The sequence below is a fragment of the Malus sylvestris genome, chromosome 5 (assembly GCF_916048215.2).
Source record: "Malus sylvestris chromosome 5, drMalSylv7.2, whole genome shotgun sequence".
In the NCBI taxonomy this organism is placed as follows: domain Eukaryota; kingdom Viridiplantae; phylum Streptophyta; class Magnoliopsida; order Rosales; family Rosaceae; genus Malus; species Malus sylvestris.
Window position 1 is genome coordinate 37,182,241 of NC_062264.1, and position 20,276 is coordinate 37,202,516.

At 37.6% G+C, this 20,276-nt stretch overlaps 2 protein-coding genes and 1 pseudogene across 16 annotated transcripts; 2 read left to right on the forward strand and 1 right to left on the reverse strand.

Annotated features, from left to right (window-relative positions):
- Positions 1-6,131: 6,131 nt before the first annotated feature.
- On the forward strand, positions 6,132-11,171 carry LOC126623002 (UDP-N-acetylglucosamine diphosphorylase 1). Its single transcript, XM_050291677.1, has 15 exons — positions 6,132-6,396; positions 6,639-6,693; positions 6,774-6,925; positions 8,009-8,048; positions 8,174-8,266; positions 8,496-8,608; positions 8,729-8,803; positions 8,994-9,033; positions 9,154-9,236; positions 9,577-9,654; positions 9,918-10,061; positions 10,238-10,305; positions 10,404-10,518; positions 10,614-10,770; positions 10,882-11,171. Exons 1-15 carry the CDS (start codon positions 6,247-6,249, stop codon positions 10,977-10,979), a joined length of 1,461 nt encoding a protein of 486 aa, XP_050147634.1. The 5' UTR covers positions 6,132-6,246; the 3' UTR covers positions 10,980-11,171.
- An 887-nt stretch (positions 11,172-12,058) lies between these two features.
- LOC126623003 (uncharacterized) lies at positions 12,059-13,612 on the forward strand (annotated as a pseudogene).
- Positions 13,613-13,815: 203 nt separating this feature from the next.
- LOC126622995 (protein FAR-RED IMPAIRED RESPONSE 1-like) lies at positions 13,816-18,652 on the reverse strand. Of its 15 annotated transcripts, none has more exons than XM_050291665.1 (9): positions 18,506-18,652; positions 15,573-17,803; positions 15,411-15,467; positions 15,085-15,153; positions 14,894-14,959; positions 14,706-14,771; positions 14,471-14,533; positions 14,284-14,391; positions 13,816-14,109 (listed from the first exon to the last, which is right to left on the reverse strand). In XM_050291665.1, exons 2-8 carry the CDS (start codon positions 17,772-17,774, stop codon positions 14,311-14,313), a joined length of 2,604 nt encoding a protein of 867 aa, XP_050147622.1. In that variant the 5' UTR covers positions 17,775-17,803; positions 18,506-18,652; the 3' UTR covers positions 13,816-14,109; positions 14,284-14,310. The 15 variants fall into 15 exon arrangements, 8 of the variants coding, with proteins under 8 accessions (XP_050147622.1, XP_050147621.1, XP_050147620.1 ...); XM_050291664.1 differs by having other exon boundaries at positions 14,471-14,539; XM_050291663.1 differs by having other exon boundaries at positions 13,816-14,128; positions 14,305-14,391; positions 14,471-14,539; positions 14,703-14,771.
- Between the last annotated feature and the right edge of the window lie 1,624 nt (positions 18,653-20,276).

Consider the following 20,276-nt stretch of genomic DNA (forward strand, 5'->3'; position numbering starts at 1 on the left):
TTATGTCGTTGTATACTAGGGTTCAAAACTAAATGGCACGTACATGTAGGAAATGTTTGAGCTTTGGATAAGACATTCAGAACTAATATCTCCAGGCCCAACACCAAAACTAAAAGCCACACAAGTGATTCAAAATTTGAAGGCTGTTTTAATTACATATGTACCAAAGAGCAAGGGATTGGTGGAGTAAACCATGCAACCACTAGGTACTTTAACGGGGAAGATGGGGGAAGGGGAATGGGGAATGGGGAAGGGGGGAGGAGGGAGGGAGGGAAGCCTTTATCCCTTGCCAAAACAAAAACCACCAAGGGGTTGTGACACCTAACGCATCAGTCTCACTCTCGTGTTCGCTAAGGATGCAGCCACGGGAGCTGTTAGATTTGTTGCCATGGGATGTCATAGTTTCGCCGGATCCATCGCCAGCCACACTCTCATCCTTGTCGTACAAGTTTCAAGCCTTTTTTTCGTCAAGTCAATTCCAATTTCAGTTTAACCCTAGTATCTGACAACTTATGTTTTCTGGTTTCTTTATTTGGTTTGAAAGAGGAATTTAGCCTCTCCACATAGACTCACATGAGTTTATTTAACGGAAAATTAATCGAAGTTGAAGTTTGGACCTCAATTGCTAACATGGCTCGTCATGAGGGTTTATTTAACAATGTTTCACCACAAGAGTGACTTTGAAAGTGTCATGACACTACAAGGACGATAAAAAAAATTTAGCAGAATTTTGTTGGATAACAATAATTGAGTTGGTCCTTCTCTATAATCTTCCTTTTTTTAGAAAAATACTGGCAACATTTGCACTAACCTTTGCATTTGGACATTTTCACTTCTTCAAATGACATAAGTCATATTTTAGACAAAAAAAGCGAGGCCTTTAATGACTTTGAAATTATATTTTGTACTTTTCATCATTAATTCTTAACCAAGTTGCACAAGGAATTTGTGTTAGCTATCCCACATCAGTGGGCTGAAGAAAAAAAAAGTGTTTAAATATGATTACCCCACTCTAATTAATACCATGGCCTTTTATAATAAAATCTCACACCTGACGAATTGAACAAGTGGTAATAGATTTTTAGTTGATGGACCATTGCTCCAATTTGATTAAAGTTGAGAGACCATTGCTACAATTTACTCTTGCAGAAATAAAGTTATAGATCTGCAGTTGCAGAGATGGGCGACGGCGATGTTGGTTTAGCCTTTAGGCTAGCTTTGGGCATGGTTTTTATTTTAAGGAATCCAAAACAAAACTTTAATTTTAATGAAAAATGACAAATAAAAGTGTAATGAATAGTACCTATGAAGGGTAAAAATGTGATTTTTCTTTACAAGTGAACAGTAACCGGAAATGTTTCGATAAAACTCCTTTTTTATTAAGCATGTGACAATTCTCTATCAAAACTAGGAAAGTATGTCAACAAATGGGGTGCATTTTTCCTCACCACTCTTAAGTGGTAGTAATGTTCACAACCCTACTCATTACCATTGAATGAATTTAAATTTTGAGATTCGTGTCTATCCAATACACAATAAGTGAGCAAAAATATTCCCCAAAAAATGTGTCTAAATAACATTACTCACATTATTTTAAGGCCTAGAAAAACTCACCCATTTCATAGGATTCAACAATCTTTACTTTTCAACATTGAAATTGAAAATGATCTTGCTACCAAATTAGAGAATAACAAGAAGTAATGCTATGTGGTGTGACTTGAAAATTTTGAACACTATGGTCTTATTTGATAGGGAAAACTAGCTTAGATAGGATTATTCACCACATTGAAGCGCATTTTAAAGAAAGAAATGGATGAGAACTTCCATATTTTGTCCAAGTTGGAGGGTGCTCGAAGAAAAAATATCCTTACCAGTCCCCACAAAAATGGTAGGATCAAAATGAAAAGGGGTGTGCTATCCACACACCCCATTTTACTTCTCACACACCCCTTGATAATTTCTATCCGTTGATCTTCTTCAATTCATCCGATCCGACAATCAAAAATTAAAAAGGTATGTGAGAAGTAAAATGGGTTGTGTGGATATCACATCCCAAAGAAAAACTTAACTTCATGAGTAATCTTCAACTTGTACAAAATAGAGAAGTTGTCATCCATTTCTCCCTTCAAAACACCTTAATGTAGTGAATAGTCATATCCAAACTAATCATCTCTATCAAACAAAGCCGGTAGAATTGTTCACTCTAGTGTTAACATTTAGTACTTTGTTAAATGCTTCCATGTCAAAAGTCAAATTTCCCCATTTCATTTGCTTTACAAATTACTTTTGCCATGATAGCTATGAATTCTATTGTCTATCCCCCTAACTTCCCACCAAAATTTGGCAAGGTTGGTATGCAAGCTTCTTACATAAATGTTTGGTCTAGACTCTCTAGTTAATAGGGCTCCATGAGTTTAATCCATATACATACATACTTTCCTAATAGACTTAAGACGGTGCACATGTACGAATTAGGCTTAATTTGATCAGAACAGTGCGTCCATCTCTTTATATTTAGTTTAGTTTAAAGCATCGCATGCTTCAAAGAAGAATAAATACACTTAGCGTAAGAAACTCGTTTGCACAACTGAAAAAAAAATACATAAACTATATGAGATTGGATCAAACACGTGTTTGACATCGATCTATGTCTAACACGTGTTGGACTCCTAATTGAATAATGATATTATTTTCTAGATTAATCCATCTTCATCCCCATTCATTGGCTTATCAAAAACCAATAATTTCTTTTATACTTCCAACAGATTCTTTCTTTCGCTCCACACAGCGACCCATTTTCGGGTCGCACCCACCGGGTCCCCACCCGCTCACAGGGGCAAAATCGGCAGAGTGACCAAACTGGTAGTTGAAGCTTTATCTCTATGTCCTAGATTTCCAACATAAGAACACTTCCAGCGTGGACATGGCTCCATTTGCAATCCAATCCCCTTTGAGCACTTCCAGCGTGGACATGGCTCCATTTGCAATCCAATTCCCTTTCAAACTAACTTCAGTCCATTCGAGTAATTGGGCTAAGGGGGGAGTTCGTGGGAGAGGGCAGGCGGGAGTCCAAGGTCTGAGTGCTTGAGGAGGAGTGATGCAAGGCCATACTATAAAAAAAATTGCGTCAAGTGCGTGGGGGCGTGTCTCGGGCATGTTTTCAGACGATGGGGTTCGCTTGTCAGCCCCACTCAGTCACTTTGAATTTGGACCGTTTGATTTCCAGATCAACGGTACAGTTTTTTTGACTTTAAAAGTTTTTTAGAAAAAGAAAAAAAATCATAAATGTTTGGGTGGGCCACATGTCTCATTCTGGACTGTTGGATTTCAAATTTTTTGTAATCCGATGGTCCAGATTAATTAAGTTAATACATTTTTTAAAACTAATTAAAATTCCAAAAAAAAAATTAAAAATTAAAAAATTATAATTTTTATTTTATTTTATAAACACCTTACCATTTTCTCTCACCTTACACCACATTTCAATATTTTCAACGATTCTAAATAGGTAAGGACATGTTGCACGACATAATTGGTTAAAAATCTTATCGAAATCTATTCACAAAAATTGTACTTTTTTATAATGACACGTGGCGCGACGAGATCGGTTAAAAATCTTATTCGAAATTTAAATTTAAATTATTTTTTATTATTTTATAAAAATAAAAAATACTAATATTTTATTGCCTATTGCCATGGCTATTTAGTTTAGAGCAAGTTTAGCGGTAGCAAATGCCTGGTGGACCGGGGACCTTTTCAATCCAATTGCCTCCCTTCCTTGCTCCAGCCCATGCGGGCAATTGGGCTAAGGGGGGCTCGTGTGAGAGGGGAGGAACGAATCGAAGGCCCAAGCACTGAGGGCGCACTGATGCAAGGCTGGCGTCAGCCACGTTATAAAAAAAATTGCGTCAGGCACGTGCGTAACACGTGCGCATGGGGGCACGTCACTAACAACTTTTCAGTCGGTGGGGCCTGCGGTTTGATTTCTAAAATGTTACCGTTTCTAGGGGCACATGGCACCTTCTCGGCCGTTGGATTTCAACGGATTTATTTCCAACGGTAAAAAAAAAATTCAAACCTCCCCCAACGGCTAGATGACATGGCACAATATCAGCCGTTGGATTCCATATCAACGGTCAATGTTATTCGCCTTTAAAAATTAAAAAAAAAAGAAAAAAAGGAAAAAAAAATCAAATATGTTACCATTGTGCCACGTGACACAATCTGGGGGGTTGGATTTCAAATTTTTTTAATCCAACGGTAGAAATTAATTTAGTTAATAAAAATTGTAAAAAATTAATAAAAAAATCTGAAAAAAATTTAAAAAAAAAAAAAAAGATTTTACTTTTCTATAAATACCTTACTCTCAAAGTTTCTATGTACTTTTGTTTCCAACAAAATGGCTATTGATGCAGGTACGAATTGGACGCTATATCGAAGATGTTACGTTGTGTTCTAACTAGGTTGAAGTTACTCATGATCCAATTACGGGTAATGAGATGCAGTTGTGAGAAATGTGGAGCGATATTCATACCCTTTTTCTTGAGAAAATTGGTGGGAAAAGAATGGAACAATCGCTCTCCAGTCTTTGGAGAATACTCAGCCAATTGTTTACTCATTGGAGAAACGCCTTGGCACAAGCTAGTAGTAATCTTCGAAGTGGGGAAAATTTCGCGGATCAGGTAACAATATATTATTTATTTGTTTGTACTATACCCAAATTTACATTAGCTACTTTGATTATAATTATTTCTTCTCCCGCATTGTGTAGACACTTCAAGCACAAACTTGATATAATGCCAAAAACAAAAACAAATCATTCACCCGGTGGGAATGTTGGAATATTGTCGAAGATTGTCCTAAATTCAGAGTTGTGTCTGTCGGTCCAGAAGTTGTCATGAACAGCACCCCTCTACACTCTACTCTGGATCATGACTCACATGTTTATGAAAGCGACACAGGACAAGTGCTAGAAGCGACCCTTGAACAAGGGTCGGGGTCGACCCGTTATCCAATTAGGTCTCAAGGCAAGAAGGCTTTAAGAGAAAAGGGAGTGCTTCCAAGAATGATTATGCAAAATATATGGAAGAACTTGCTTGCCAAGGTGAATTGACTTTGACGCGGGAAATGGCTAAATTTAAGGTTGATAAGGTTAGAGATGAGGCAAAAGCTGCAACTACTAAGAGATTATTTCAAGCTAATGAGAGAGAAACAAAGCTAATTAGGCAAGAAAGGGAAGAGCTTAAAGAAGAATGAGGGCTCAACAAGATCGTGACATTATGAAGGAGCCTGTAGGGCGATGTCTCCAAATTCTATATATTTTTGGAATTTGGAGAAAGCGGACGTGGTGCTAAGAAGGTGTGCAAAAGAAGCGAGAGCAAGAGGAGATGGTCCTAGAACCACAAATTGGTTAGGTGATGATTTTCCATTCACAAGGAACTAGGGAATTTATTTTTAGTCGAAGCCCATAATTTTCCAATCACTTTGGGTTGTAATTTCTTATTTATTGAATAAAGTACTTTATGTAATTTCCAATTTATTGAATTTAGTACTTTATTTAAACTAAGAGTATATTTATTTAATTTAGTACTTTATCGAAATCTATTATAAAAAATTATCTTTTCGGATAATGATACGTGACGCAACAAAAACAATTAAAAATCTTATCCGAAATTACAAATAAAATTATTTTGTATTATTTTATAAAATAAAAAATACTAATATTTTATTGCATATTGTAATGGCTATTCAGTTAGAGATGGAGATGCAAAAGGCAAAGACAATTACTATTCACTGGAGGGGATTCAATAGGCAATTGCCCTGGGGGCCTTCCTCTAGTGGAAGTACTCTTAGGGGTAGAGATGTAAAATATAATTATTGTTCATTAAAGTATTTACTATTCATTAAAAATGATTCAATTGCCAATTATTATGGAGAGCCATTGCACACTGAAATTGCTCTAAGAGTAACACACACCTAATGAGTCCCACACGACCGGGCCCCACAACCCAAATCTGAACGCAAGTCACAAGTACCCATGGCCCATGACCCAACTGGTACTTCCCGGATCGAGGGCATTTTCGTCAATCCAGTACAGTAGGTGGTTACTCTGCCTGACTGACAATTGATTCTTGTCTTCCTCGCCACTACTAGTGTTAGCTGTCTGCTGATGCTCTCCATCGTTTTCTCTATTAAGCTTCACAGAGAGAGGAGAGAGAGAGCGATTTACAGTTCTTGAGAGAGAAAATGAGGGAGCCAGCGAGCGACGTGACGTCGGCGCCACCGCCGCCTCAGGGGTTGCTAGAGAGGCTCAAGGATTACGGCCAAGAAGACGCATTTGCCCTCTGGGACGAACTCTCCCCCGACGAACGCCAACTTCTCGTCAATGAAATCGAGGTCATTTTTTTGCTCTGGATCTTTCTCTCTCTCTGGTTTTAATTTTCTCGGCAACCAAACAGTTAAGATTCTTAAAACAGAGCTCGGCATTGATGGAATTCGGGACCAGTAACGATAATTCAGCTGAATTTTCATAAATGCGTTGCATTTGAATGCCAATCTGGTACAATTGATTTGATTGCATGGTAAATTTTGCTTGTGAATCGGTTGATTGATGCAACTTCCTTTACATTTTTGTTCAGAGTTTGGATCTTTCGAGAATCGATCGGATCATACGGTGTTCGCTTCGATCTCACGGTCAGTATCTCGCCACGCACACAAAGATCGCATAATGAGAGTATGATTAATAGTTCTTATGGATTTTGATGGTTTGGCAGGGCTGCCGACGGCGGCGATTGAGCCGGTGCCGGAGAGCAATGTGTCGTCGGTGGAGGAGCGAACGCTCGAAGACAGAGAGAGGTGGTGGAAGATGGGATTGAAAGCCATCTACGAGGGAAAGTTGGGTGTCCTTCTTTTGTCCGGTGGACAGGTGAGGTCCAGTTTTTTCAATCATGTTTGGTAACTTTTATTAGATATGTTTGCTTAATGTGGCATTGCTTGGCACTCATTGCTTTTGCTTAATGTTAAACTTTATACTGATTACTGCATCAAAAGAGAATTATTAGTTTAATGGTGCTTGTTTTTTTAAGTGGGGTGTTACATTTGGAACCTCTCTCCCCCCTTAAAATTATGACTTTCGGTTTGGAGTCGCTTTTCGGGGTTTTGTGTATGTAAAGATAACTTGATTACAGATAGGGTTTGTCCACTTAATGTTTAAAGCAAACTTTTTTAGTCCATAATGCACATAATCATCCTCTCCTCTCTCTCTCTGACTATTATTTGGCTATGATGTCGTTTTATGGAATTATAGGTAGTCTTACGAATAATGTCTTTCTCCCTCTCTCTGGTTGGTAGGATGTTATTTTCTAAATGTCCAAGTGGGACAATAGTTGAGAGCAATTAGTGATGGAAAAAGCATTGGAATATGGTTTTCCCTGTGAGTACTCGTTTTGTTTACAGCAAAGTTGCTTTATAGGATTCCAAAATCTTTATTCTTTCTTTCTATTCTTTTTCTGGGTTTTGTTTTAAGGGGGGTGGGGGATGTATGGTGCAAAGTGAAAATGTTTTACACTGTAGTTCATTCTCTGGTCACATTGGGAAGTGAAATACCGACATGTTCGGGTTCCATATCTGGGTGAATGCTTTTAAAGAATTTGAGGCTCATGTCAGCGGCCCATCATTCTTGGCTTCCTGACTCACTTAATCTCATTTTAAGGGTTGTGTGCTCAAGTTATAGTAACAGTAAACTACTCAAGCCTAGTAATTTTCTGGATAATAAAAATCGTGGTAATGGAAGTTACTAGAAATTTTCATTGTGACTAAAATGACTATGCCCATTTGACCATGTTTGCTGATTGAGGCTATGAAGTATGTGGTTGAGGTAACTTAGTCATGAATAAATCTGCTAAACTGCTTCCAGTTGGGCTGCTTCAGCACATTTTCTTCATAACTTATTGAGCTGTTTCAACTCTGCCCCATCAGTTTTTCAAGTATCTGTTTGGTAATTTTGCAGGGAACCCGGCTTGGAAGTTCAGACCCGAAGGGATGCTTCAGTGAGTAGTAGTCTTATCTTTCTTTTCGTTCTTTACCTTATTTTAGAGAATTTTCTGTATCATACCTTTATGTTAACTTTTACCTGAAATATTTATCACCTGTGTAACTTTTATACATATTTTAGACATTGGACTTCCCTCTGGAAAATCACTCTTTCAACTCCAAGCTGAGCGGATTTTGTGTGTCCAAAGACTAGCAGCTCAAGCTATAAATGAGGGTATGATTTATTTCTCTGTTTTTTCCTTTCCTCTCTCTCCAGTCCATAGGCTTGGTTACAAAACAATGTAGCTTCCCACCATAAATGAACCCCTAAGTCTTGGTGAAGGTGAAATTTTTTCGTATGACAAGTCTACTAGCAGCTAAGCTGGCACTTTTATGGTTCATTGCAAGAGGTTCTTTATGGTCTTAAGTAATTTAGTTTTCATACTAATTACTATATTATTCAGGTTCTGCTGCTCCACTGCAAATACACTGGTATATCCTGACCAGTCCATTTACTGATGAATCCACACGGAAATTTTTTGAAAGTCATAAATACTTTGGTCTCGAAGCTGACCAGGTAAGTATTTTTCAGGTTCATTTTTCTTATATTTTGTTGATAATCTGGGATGTTTTTGCTTACTATGAAGGAAACGGGGTTTTTGCTTACTTTCCTTATGTTCAAACTTCCTTGATGCAGGTCACCTTCTTCCAGCAAGGCACCATACCTTGTGTTTCAAAGGATGGCAGATTTATCATGGAAACTCCATACAGAGTAAGATTCTTTTTGAACTGTCGTTTGTTCGGAAACCTCATTTTGTTTTACCTCCTTTTTTTAAGGCTTTTTAGAATCACTTACTTACCTTAGGTATGCTTGGAATAGACCAAGCATAAAAGATTGTGATATACTGCCACCTGCAAAAAAAAAGGCCTATGATTAACACCAGTTTATTCTTCTAAGTCAGGTAGCTAAGGCTCCGGATGGGAATGGAGGAGTATATTCAGGTATTTTCCCATAAGATTTGGTTCAACATGTCAACTACTATTGCTGAGCTTAATTTCCTCAATTTTCCTTAACTGCCGATAAGACATTCCTTAATGAATTGGGCCCGTATATTTTATCAGCTTTAAAATCATCAAGATTATTAGAAGATATGGCTACAAGAGGAATTAAATATGTGGATTGCTATGGAGTTGACAATACACTGGTGAGATTTCTTCCTTTCTGAATGGCGTCTTCCTTCTCTTCCATTATTTGGTCGGTCAAGGAAGAAAATACTCATCTTTTTCTCCTCTCAGTCCCGCCTAAAGTGTCCACTGAAATAGATGATGCATAGTAGGGAGTTGGATAAAGGAACCAAACCTACCGAGATGTGATTTCGAATTTTTTTGGATCTACATTAAACAAACAAAGAGAGAATAAAAATTCTTTGTCTCTTTTCCACCAAAAGCTAAATCAACTGGAGTGTAAAATTGTTCTTTAAAAAAAAAAAAGAGTTGGGAGTTTTTCTTATTTTAGAGGTATAATGATTAGGTTATTGAAAGCAGGTTCGTGTAGCTGATCCAACATTCTTGGGATATTTCATTGATAAAGGTGTTTCAGCTGCTGCAAAAGTTGTTCGTAAGGTAAGTGCCAAGAATTTCTCTCTCTCTTTCTCTCTCTCTCTCTCTCTCTCTCTCTCTCTCTCTCTCTCTCTCTGTGACACATACACACATATTTACTTTTGCTTCTTCATCTTTTTGGAAGAATATACTTTTTTCTGCATAACTATTTTACTGATATATGAGTTTTACACATGAGTTCTGAAAGTTTGTATCATTCCATACATATTGAATTTTAGAACTATTATGACATCACATTTTGAGTTATTTGGGGTTTCTGGTTACAGGCATACCCACAAGAAAAGGTTGGTGTGTTTGTACGTCGAGGAAAAGGGGGACCTCTAACTGTGGTTGAATACAGTGAGATGGACTCATCTCTGGCATCTGCAATCAATCAAGAAACTGGACGTCTTCGTTTTTGTTGGAGTAATGTAATGCTTATTGTTACCTCTGATCTACTATTTCTTTCTATTGAAATAAATACTGTCTTGTAAGTTCTATGCTTTCTTTAGTGGATTGAGGTCCAATTGCCTGAAGAGGAAAATTCATGTCCCTTTAGCTTATAGTTTCAAGTTATGACAGCTTCTTGCCACCTTGCGTTTTTCAGGTGTGTTTGCACATGTTTACCCTGGATTTTCTAAACCAAGTGGCAAATGGCCTTGAGAAGGATAGCATGTCAGTCTGTCTTGATCTCTCTAATTGCCTTGCGTTTGGAATTTCTCATAGATAGTTTTCGCTATTCTAACAATAATATTGTAAACACATGAATGCAGTTACCATCTTGCTGAGAAGAAAATTCCTTCGATCCATGGACAGTCAATGGGATTCAAACTAGAGCAATTCATATTTGATGCATTTCCCTACGCTCCCTCAACTGCGCTTTTTGAGGTAACATCATTACCCCCTACTTTTACCCTAATCCCAACTATTTTTTTTCTTGATGTTGCGGTGCTAAGGATTGCATTTGTTTGCCAAATATTCAGGTATTGCGTGAAGAAGAGTTTGCACCAGTAAAAAATGCAAACGGGTCAAATTTTGACACTCCAGATAGTGCTAGGCTTCTTGTTCTCCGACTTCACACTCGTTGGGTAGTTGCCGCTGGCGGATTCTTAACACATTCAGTGCCTCTATATGCAACTGGTAGTTCATGCACTTTGCTTTGATTTGCATTCTAGTATGTGCATAAACGTAGGGGAAGGAAACAAAAAGAATAAGGGAAAGTTGCATTGACACAATTGATGTTGAATGCAGGTGTAGAGGTTTCACCTCTTTGTTCGTACGTTGGAGAAAACCTCGAAGCTATTTGCCGCGGAAGAACCTTCCATGCCCCTTGCGAGATTACATTCTAATCAGTTGACAGAATCGGTATTTTTCCCTTGCTGTGCGGCTGTATTTTACTGAAAAACTAGAGTGTGAGTTAGGTCCTATATATTTGACTGTTTGTGATAAGATTAGTGGGTGATTTGCAGTGTATAAAGTGAAGGTATTTGGGATACATATATTTTGGTCATGCTTCAATTCTATCAATATGTGTTTTGCAATTCTTCACACAACCAATCATTTTAATGTTCTGCTTAGTTATAATATTAGGCTCGGCAATGGCAGACTTATTTTTCAACAACTACATCATTTTAATGTTCTGCGTAGTTATAAATCAGGCTTATTCTTCACATAACTAATCATTTTAATGTTCTGCTTAGTTATAATATTAGGCTCGACAATGGCAGAGTTTATAAACATTTGGTGCCAATCAACTTTATTGTCTACTCAGTTACAAGTTACAACAAGTCCACGCTATAAGGTTCGGCAATTACTAAATCCAGTTTAAGTCCTTATAAGCATTTGTATCATCCTATGAATTTCCAATGTGGGATATCTAGCATAACAAATGTTTATCAAAAAGTCAAGATAGTCGGCCAATATTCACTCTAACGCGCAACGATTGTAACTAATAATGTAATGCACCCATGGAATGGAAGAAACCTGCAGGTTGCAATGCTTTTTTTTTTTTTTTTCTCCAGCTAGTCCGACAAGCTTATCGTCCGGTTAAAACCATCTCCGTCCAGCCACTTAATCATTCGAAAATGATGGGCAAGAAAATGATGAGAATCATGAAGCATCGTACGGTTATTCTACTGAATCATTTGTTGTTAGATTAATCACCGACGTGATTTGAACTTACGCTGTCATGTAATGGTTAAACTCTTTTTCACGGTAGAGTACCAGTTGCAATCGAAAACAGATTTGAAGCAAGAACATGAGAAGAGAATTAAATGTGGGTCATGGATCGTGTCATAGAAACGATTTAACCTATTGAGGAAAAATGAGACTGAATAGGGGGCACGTGTCTACTCTTGGGTCGGGTCTTACGTGCCTATTTAAACCAGGGATTTTTATCCGGGTAAATGGCTTTTCTCCATGTATTTTAGCATTTTTCTTTTCCTTTAAAAAAACATATACAAAAACCCTTGTTCCTCGCTCAGTCTCTCTAGGGTTCTACCTCAAGCTTACACGAGCTCCGAACTCGTAAGGTACTCTCTCTCTCCTCTCTCTCCCCTCTCTCTCCCCTCTCCTCCCTCTCTGTAATGATTAATTTTGGACTTGTGAACAGAAATGGTTTCATGTGATTGCCTAATTGAGTTTCCATCAGGCTCCGGAAATGGGCTCTTCTTTGTTTGTTAGTTTCATAAATTTACCTTCTGTTTGGTTGCTCAGAAAATTTCAATCAAAAGTCCCAAACTTTAATGATTTCTTGCTTCCTGTCTGTTCTGCTTTTGATTGTTGAAGGCAAAAGTCTGAATCTTGTGGTTAAGACATTCCCGAAATACACAAAACCAATCTCGGAATCCTCAAAAACCAAGCATTTCCCCTCCCCTTTTTAGTTATTTGTTGATTTTTAATGAGAAGATGTTGAAGACAAACATTTTGGATATCATTACCTCCCAATGATAGAAATTTACAACGAGTTGGCGGAGATAAATTTTTTCAAGGGGAAATGATGTGCAAGTAGAAGAAGGATAGTTCTGTTTGTTTCTGAGAGTGTATTGATTCAAGCCTGTTTTGTTAGCTTTAACGTTCGATTCTTTTAGCATTAGAAACTCTATTAACCTTAGCAAATGCATCTGACAGGTTTTGTGTGGATTCCGGATCCGAATAGGCGATTGCGAGAAGTGAATGGGTTTGTCATAGGTTGATTTCCATTTGTTAGAGAACCGACTCATGTGCAAACCTTGAAAAGATGAGTTTGATCTTAAGATTACGGAATCATTTGCCTAAAGGGATTTGCCCTTATTTCTTCCCTTGGAGCACCGAATCCTGGTAGCTTAAATGGGTTTTGTCGGAACTTTGGTCAACCTGCAAGGCAAGAAGAGGAAGAGGAGGAAGAGGTGGAGATTGACCAAAGGAGACTCCCTGCTGATTATGATCCAGCAACATTTGATCCACAGAGCATCGTGGTCCTCCAACTGATCGGGTTTTTAGGCTCGTAGATGAAATATCATCACTCACACTGGTGGAAGTTGCTGAGCTGGGTTCCATTTTGATGAGAAAAAATGGAATGACGGAACCACCAGTTGTAGGAGTCATGAAGCCGGGAGCTGCTGGAATAGGATTGGCGACGAAGGGACCGACGGCAGCTAAGGAGGAGAAGAAACCAGAAAAGACTCTACTTGAATTGAAATTGGAGTCATTTGAGGCTGCTTCAAAAATAAAACTGATCAAGGAGGTAAGGAGCTTCACTGACTTGGGACTCAAGGAAGCAAAGGATGTAGTGGAGAAGGCGCCATCGGTGCTAAAGACAGGAGTGTCAAAGGAAGAAGGAGAGCAACTAATAGAGAAGCTGAAAGCTCTTGGCGCAAAAGTTTCTCTTGAATGAAATAAAAAAGACGATCAAGATGTGCTCCTCCTCGCGAGATTAGTCAATATTTCTTGGGGGACACCAACAGCTTTTTTGGAAATTTATCAATCCTCTCTCGATATTAAATTTCCACTAGTTTAATAACAGGAAATTATTTCCACGGTTCACTTTTTTCCCACGCACTCCTCTCAATCCTCCTTTGATTTGTTCAAGTCAACTAGTGGATAAAAGGGGAGGAGTGCGTGGGAAGGAGAAGAAGCGCGGAAATCACTTCTCGAAACCCCCAGATGGTGCTAATGCTTAGGGATGGAAAATATGAACATGGCTAATTAGTTGGACTTGGAAATTGGACTAACTAAAAAAATTGTACATTTCTATTTGACAGAGGAGGCAATCACCTGTACAGAAGAGCTGTAAGCTAAAAACAGAAGAATCGGATAGTATTAGTTCTTGGACTTGAGGGATTTCCACATCTCGACTGGGACAAACACCAACGATATTTCCGTCTTCCTGATCATGGTCGGATCTCTCCCTGTTCTCCGACAAAATCTACAACGTTAGATTCCTTCAATTTTGGATTTCTCAGTTGCTGCAGAGTGTTGCTTCATTCCCATATTCTTCACCTGTGAAATGATAGATTTGCTACATTATAATCTTATGATTCTGGAAAACAGAAATCAAAGAAAAGTCTGCACTAGGAACCGAGGTTGGTATCGATAAAACTATGATGGAATACAGGCCAACGAAGGTTGGTTTTGAAACGTTTGGGAGCAGGTAGTCAATCCCTTATAACTCACCTTTGGTAGACAGGTACTAACGCTTCACTACTGATGAGACGGGTGTCTAGAATGCAAATGTTTTGATGACAAGCCATGTGGTTGATTGGTTCCCACAGTAGACTGGTCCTGGAAGAAGAATGAAAACCGATGTCAAGAATCTCACGCCAAGAAAAAGTCCAGACAGCCTAGGTTAGTATTTGCATACCACATCTTGCAAACCATCCTGAATGTCAAAATAACTCGGAATAGGTTGTGGTCCGAAATGCAACTGCGCCTACACACAACAGGGTATCATTAACATACCAAGAAATGCAAACAGAAATGGTACTAACAGTAACAAATGATGTCACCCCTCAAATGAATGGACTCTCCTTTCGTTTATGATTAAACGAAAAAAAAAATCCGTGAGCTTATGAAAAAACAACAGAATTATGTACCACCCCATGCAGTCTTTGCTGAGTCATGTAGTGAGAATCATGGATGGGCGCGATTGAGTTTATTAGACACTGTGGCAGAAGCGAAGGATTTAGTGAAGAAGTTGTACTGTACTTTTTTATAAATAATTAGAAATTTATATGAAAATATCCATAAAATTAAGTTTCTTAAACAAATAGGAAATGTGCACTACCGGCCTTGGCATATGCTGATTGCTATGATATTCTTCACGGCTGGAGGGTATCGTGTTAAGCTGCCCCTACAAGAAGATCCAAGGGACACAGCTCAAATCAATTTTAAGCATGGGATAAATTGTTGTACAGTCGTCTTTTTCCTTGAACAGAATCGCAGTATTGTAATTTCGTGATGAGAAAAATATCTTACCATTCCTTGAACAATTTGTTGACTGCCATAATAACCATCGAAGTTTGGAGCTCTTGAGGTGAGTTCTGCCTAAGAATAAACATGCCACTCTAAATTTTAGGAAATAATAAACAGCAATGTGAATAAGAAGTGTTTTGCTAAACATTATGATTGCTGCTAACTATATTGTACCTTCTCTTGCATGCTCTCTTGCGATTTATAAAAACAATCAAGGGCTGGAATTCGTAATTTCAAGTGCCCCGACAACAAGTTTGGAACCCACATAAATAAATTCCTTTTATGCTATAAAATGGGTAAGGCTTAAACAATAACATAGCATGACTAACCACTTGTTGCCAGTTTTCTTGCATCCCAATGCTTATGGCCTCTGGCTCCGAATGCACCTAAAAGAATTCAAAAGACATACCAAACCAAATGAGCATTTAAATTTTCCAAAATAAAACACAACCAGGAATATAAGAATAATAATCACCACAAGTTCAACTAACCTGTCCTTTCTTGGATGCACCATTTTTTTTATTAGTCTCGATATTGTTGTTGCCTTGGTTCTCTCCTTCGGAACCTTGAGGACCATGAGTCTTTGGCGAGATTGGCTCTGTTACATTCTGGATTGAGTTATTTATACTCTCACAACTTCTCAGAGCTTCTTCCAATGCATTAAACGCAATACTGTAACTTTCTTGGGATAAAGAACCTTCATCACTCAATTTAAAGGCTCGTCGGCATAGATCATTGTAACGTTGAACTCTAGATTCGGCTGCATCAGACCCTTCTCTGGTTGTTTGCCTATTCTTTGCATCTTTCGTCCAACGTTTTAATATATACTGAGATGGAATACTGTGTACACCAGACATTTGCAGTACAATCAACACATGTCTACAAAGAAAACCTTTGAATTCAAATGAACGGCATAAACAGGATACATCCGATGTCATTTCGTTCCACTCCACAATGAAATCTTGACTCTCTACAAAATCTTGAACTCTGAAAGTTTTGATTAATCCGTCTTCAGTTTCTTTCTTTGGATGACAAGCAACTACTCCCAAAACCTCAACTTGGAATTTCTTAAATACTGCATGAGTATACACAGTTGCCATTTGTTTACCATATGGTGATGGAGATCTCAATGCTGGTTGCTTATGCCATGTTTCAAAATCAGCTTTTACTTCCTCTTCATACCTCTCTCGAAGGATTGTTTTGTATTGTTCTAAAAATTCTTTCAACGGAGTTTTCCTCTGCATGAATTTGTCGAAGAAACAATTTATACCTTCTAACCGCTGGGTTGTAGACATACCTGCCAGAAAAGTGTCTCTCATGTATGTTGGTATCCATCGTCCACGATCCTCATACAATGATTGAAACCATGCGTCATCCCTTAAATTGAATCTGTCAACCATTTTCCACCATCTTTTTTCAAACTGTTCATTTGTCCAAGACTTAAAAACGCATTTGTTAAACTTAACCATAAATTTTTCATGTTGCCTAATCACATAACCAAGCTTATCAGGAATCTTGCCAAATATGTGCCACAAACAAAAACAATGACGAGAATCAGGAAGGACCTCTGTAATCACTTCTTTCAGGACTTTATCTCGGCTACTAAGTATTACTCTTGGAGCACGTCCACCCATTGCTTTTAGCCATGCCCGTATCAGCCAGACATAGGATGATTTGCTCTCATCAGCTAGTAAAGCACATCCAAGCAAAATGAACTGAAAGTGGTGGTTCACGCCAATAAAGGGAACAAACGGCAATTTGTATTCATTCTTGATATATGCAGTATCAAGAAATACTACATCGCTAAAATTCCCATAATCAAGTCTACCTTTGGCATCAACCCAGAAAACATTCTTCAAACGCTGCTCCTCATTCAGATCAACTGCATAAAAGAAGTTAGGATTTTCATCTTGCATATACAGAAAATGGTCAAGCATAACTTGAGCAGCTCCTTCCTCTAAAGATAAATGCTTCCTCGGTGATTGATTTGTCCCACCACCTTTTTGATTATCTAACTTCTTGAAGCCACCGGACTGTTTGGCCATATCAACATACATCTTCTTTGTTCTTCTCCGGATAGCAAGTAAGCGATCAACATCACATCTACCTAGATCTAAATCCCTATGCCCCCGAAAATAATAGGCTTCATCAGGAAAAATTTCATGATTATGCTCTTTTATGAAACTACGAATAATCCATCTACCATCTTGCCTCTTAACATGCATGGAGGCTTTACAATCTGTTTTCTCCCAAGATCGGTTAGAGCGACCTCGTTTTCTCTTAACAGAGTCACAGATACTAGATTCTCTGGGGTTTGAAACAGACTCTGGTGCCTCAGCTGTATTAGATTCTCGTTTGCTCCCATGTCTAGTGCATGCAAATTTTGCATCAATAAACTTTCCGGATACTCTTGATCGACGACTGGCCTTTATTACAGCAGCGAACCCCACAGACTTGGCATATTCTCTATAGAACGAAAATGCAGCTTCCTTTGATTCAAACTCCATTCCATCATGAGGTTCTAAATCTTTTGTAGAATTCAAATTAATTTCGTCTCTGGCAACCGCCTTGTTTTCATTTTGTCCTGTATCCTCCTTATCATTTGCAGGACCATTAGTTGCTTTCACAATGGCATGGTCTCTAATACCTTCCTTACGGCATTCTCCCGAAGGCCGTTCAAGATCTATCCCCATTGAAAGAATCTAAATTTTCTTAAAGCAACCTGTTCAGATATGCGCGCGGCAGCAAGAAGGGGTTATATTTAGTACAACCGGAAACTAGATGCAGTACCAAAAGTGACAGGACCATCACAAGTCACAAACTTTAACAACATTTCACTGCAGTACCACAGGAGAATGAAAATTATAGATACATACACAAACTGAAATACCAAGATACACACACAAAAATGAAAATTATAGAGATAAGAATTAATTAATTACTACTTATCTACTTCACAGTACACATAACACACAATGCAGAAGACTTCACCCACAAAAACAAAAATTACAGAATCTAAATTTCAGCATAAAACATCATAATTCAGCATAATGCCAAATACCCAATTGAAGAACACAAAAACCAAACAAATGGCAGTCAAAAAATGAAAACTTTCACACAGAAAACCTACATGTGAGAAGTAAGAGAGCATAATAATACTACTGATCATAAATTAGAACAGAAATTCCACATTAATTAACGAAAATGAACCCAGAAAGAGTAACTAAGTGTTCACAACAGCTAAAAAGGGAAGATAAAGTAAAATTCAAACTAATTAGAAGCAGATTAGGAAAATGAAGCTGCAAGCAATCACTGAAGTGCAGAGCTAATAAGTAATAAATTAAAAATCACAAAAATCACAAAAATAGATAAACAAAATTGAACTTTGGGTTGATAGTAATAAGGAAAGGAGAATTGGAATTACCCGAACTGAATCGGCCAGGGTCCGGAGAGTAGGAGAGATCAATCGGTGGCCGCGAGTAGGGAAAGCTTCGGACTATGAAGGTTAGGGCTTCGGAGTTGCGAGTTGCGACTCCCGTACTCGCATTCCATTTTGCCATACTCGCTCTTCTTCCCTTTCACGTGGGACCCGCCTAAAATTTCCAAAAATGATTTTGACCGTCTCTTTGTTTTTTTTTTTTTTTTTTTTTCCTTCTTGTTTTGGGTACAACAATATATTTTGATCGTCTCCTATATTACTATATTGGTAAGTAATAACTTTATTTGTTTACGAAATAAGTAGTAACTTTATTTTTAGGAGTGTACTCAAATTAGGATTTGATAGTATTTTAATGGATTTTAAAATATTTTGAAATCATAATATAGTTAAATTGAGATTTTAAAGGATTTAAAAAAATACATCGAAATCCAGGAATAGTCGATTATGATTTTAAATGAGTCTGTAGATGTCTAGGTGTAGTGAAATTACCAAGGATTTGCTAGGATTTTGATGAGTGGTGGATTTTAATGGATTTGAGGGTGCTATCAAGAATCCAACCCTTACCCCTCAGATTTCTTTTCACACCAGAGGAACAGTCTTCTCCATTTAAGAGGACCCACTGTGAACTCAGCTGTCTTGGACTTCCATGGCTGAATGTGAAATCTTTGTAGGCATGAGAAGATGTCCCAGCACCACCAACATATTTTTTTCTTTTTTCACCAACTGCCCAAACTTCTCACGTAAATTCCCTTGCTCACACTTCCTTTCCCTTCAACTACTTCCTATCTATGTTGTACTTTTATTTACATAAGACACCGTGTTCAATTCTACTTTGGTGCCTTTGAAATGTCACCATTCATTATTAAAACCAATCAACGTCACTCTCAAAACACATTCTTTGGCTTGGGTTAGATAAATTCCTTCAACCCATATACATTCTAAACGTTATTAATTTGTGCTATTACTACGGTATGAAAATATGCAATTAACTAGTCCTTGGATTGAGGACTGTGATTTCAAACGGTGTAGTAGAATACACATAACAATTAGGGTTTCAATTGCAGAGAGTTTGAGAGATTAATCTCAGCCACATGATTTCATTAAAAATGATCCCAAGACTTTGCGTGTGATTTCTATTTTTTTTTAAATCCTAAGAAATCTAAGAAAGAATCCATACAAATCCATAGAAATCTATAATGGAAATCCACATAAATTTATTAAAATCTATATGGAATTGTAGAGTCCATTAAAATGCTTTAAAATCTGTCACCTAAAAAAAATCCATTAAAATCCTCTGAAATCCAAATTGACTACACCCCCTTAATCACCTCATATATATTTTTATGGTAAAAATTGTTTTATTTAAGCACCGATAGATAATATTTATTAAGCAGTATAAAAGTTATTCAAAACTTAAACATGACCATTAAAAATTGAAGTTGTGCCGTTTTAAAAGACACGCTGCTTAAAAAATTATCACGGAGCAAAATAAAATACAAACCAACATTGTCAACTATGTGTAAAATACAATGCCAAAAAAACCAAAGTAACAATTATGTGGGTCTCGTTGATAAAATCTCCCTAAAGAAAACCTTTTGAGACAAAACTTCAGGATAGAGAAAAGAGTGTCGTACATACAACAATTATAATGTAAAGACAAATGCTATCACAAATTTAGACTTTTCTCTAAATTTCTTTTTTGGTATTTAATATGATACAAATAATAAATGATGTGACAATTAACATAACAAAACTA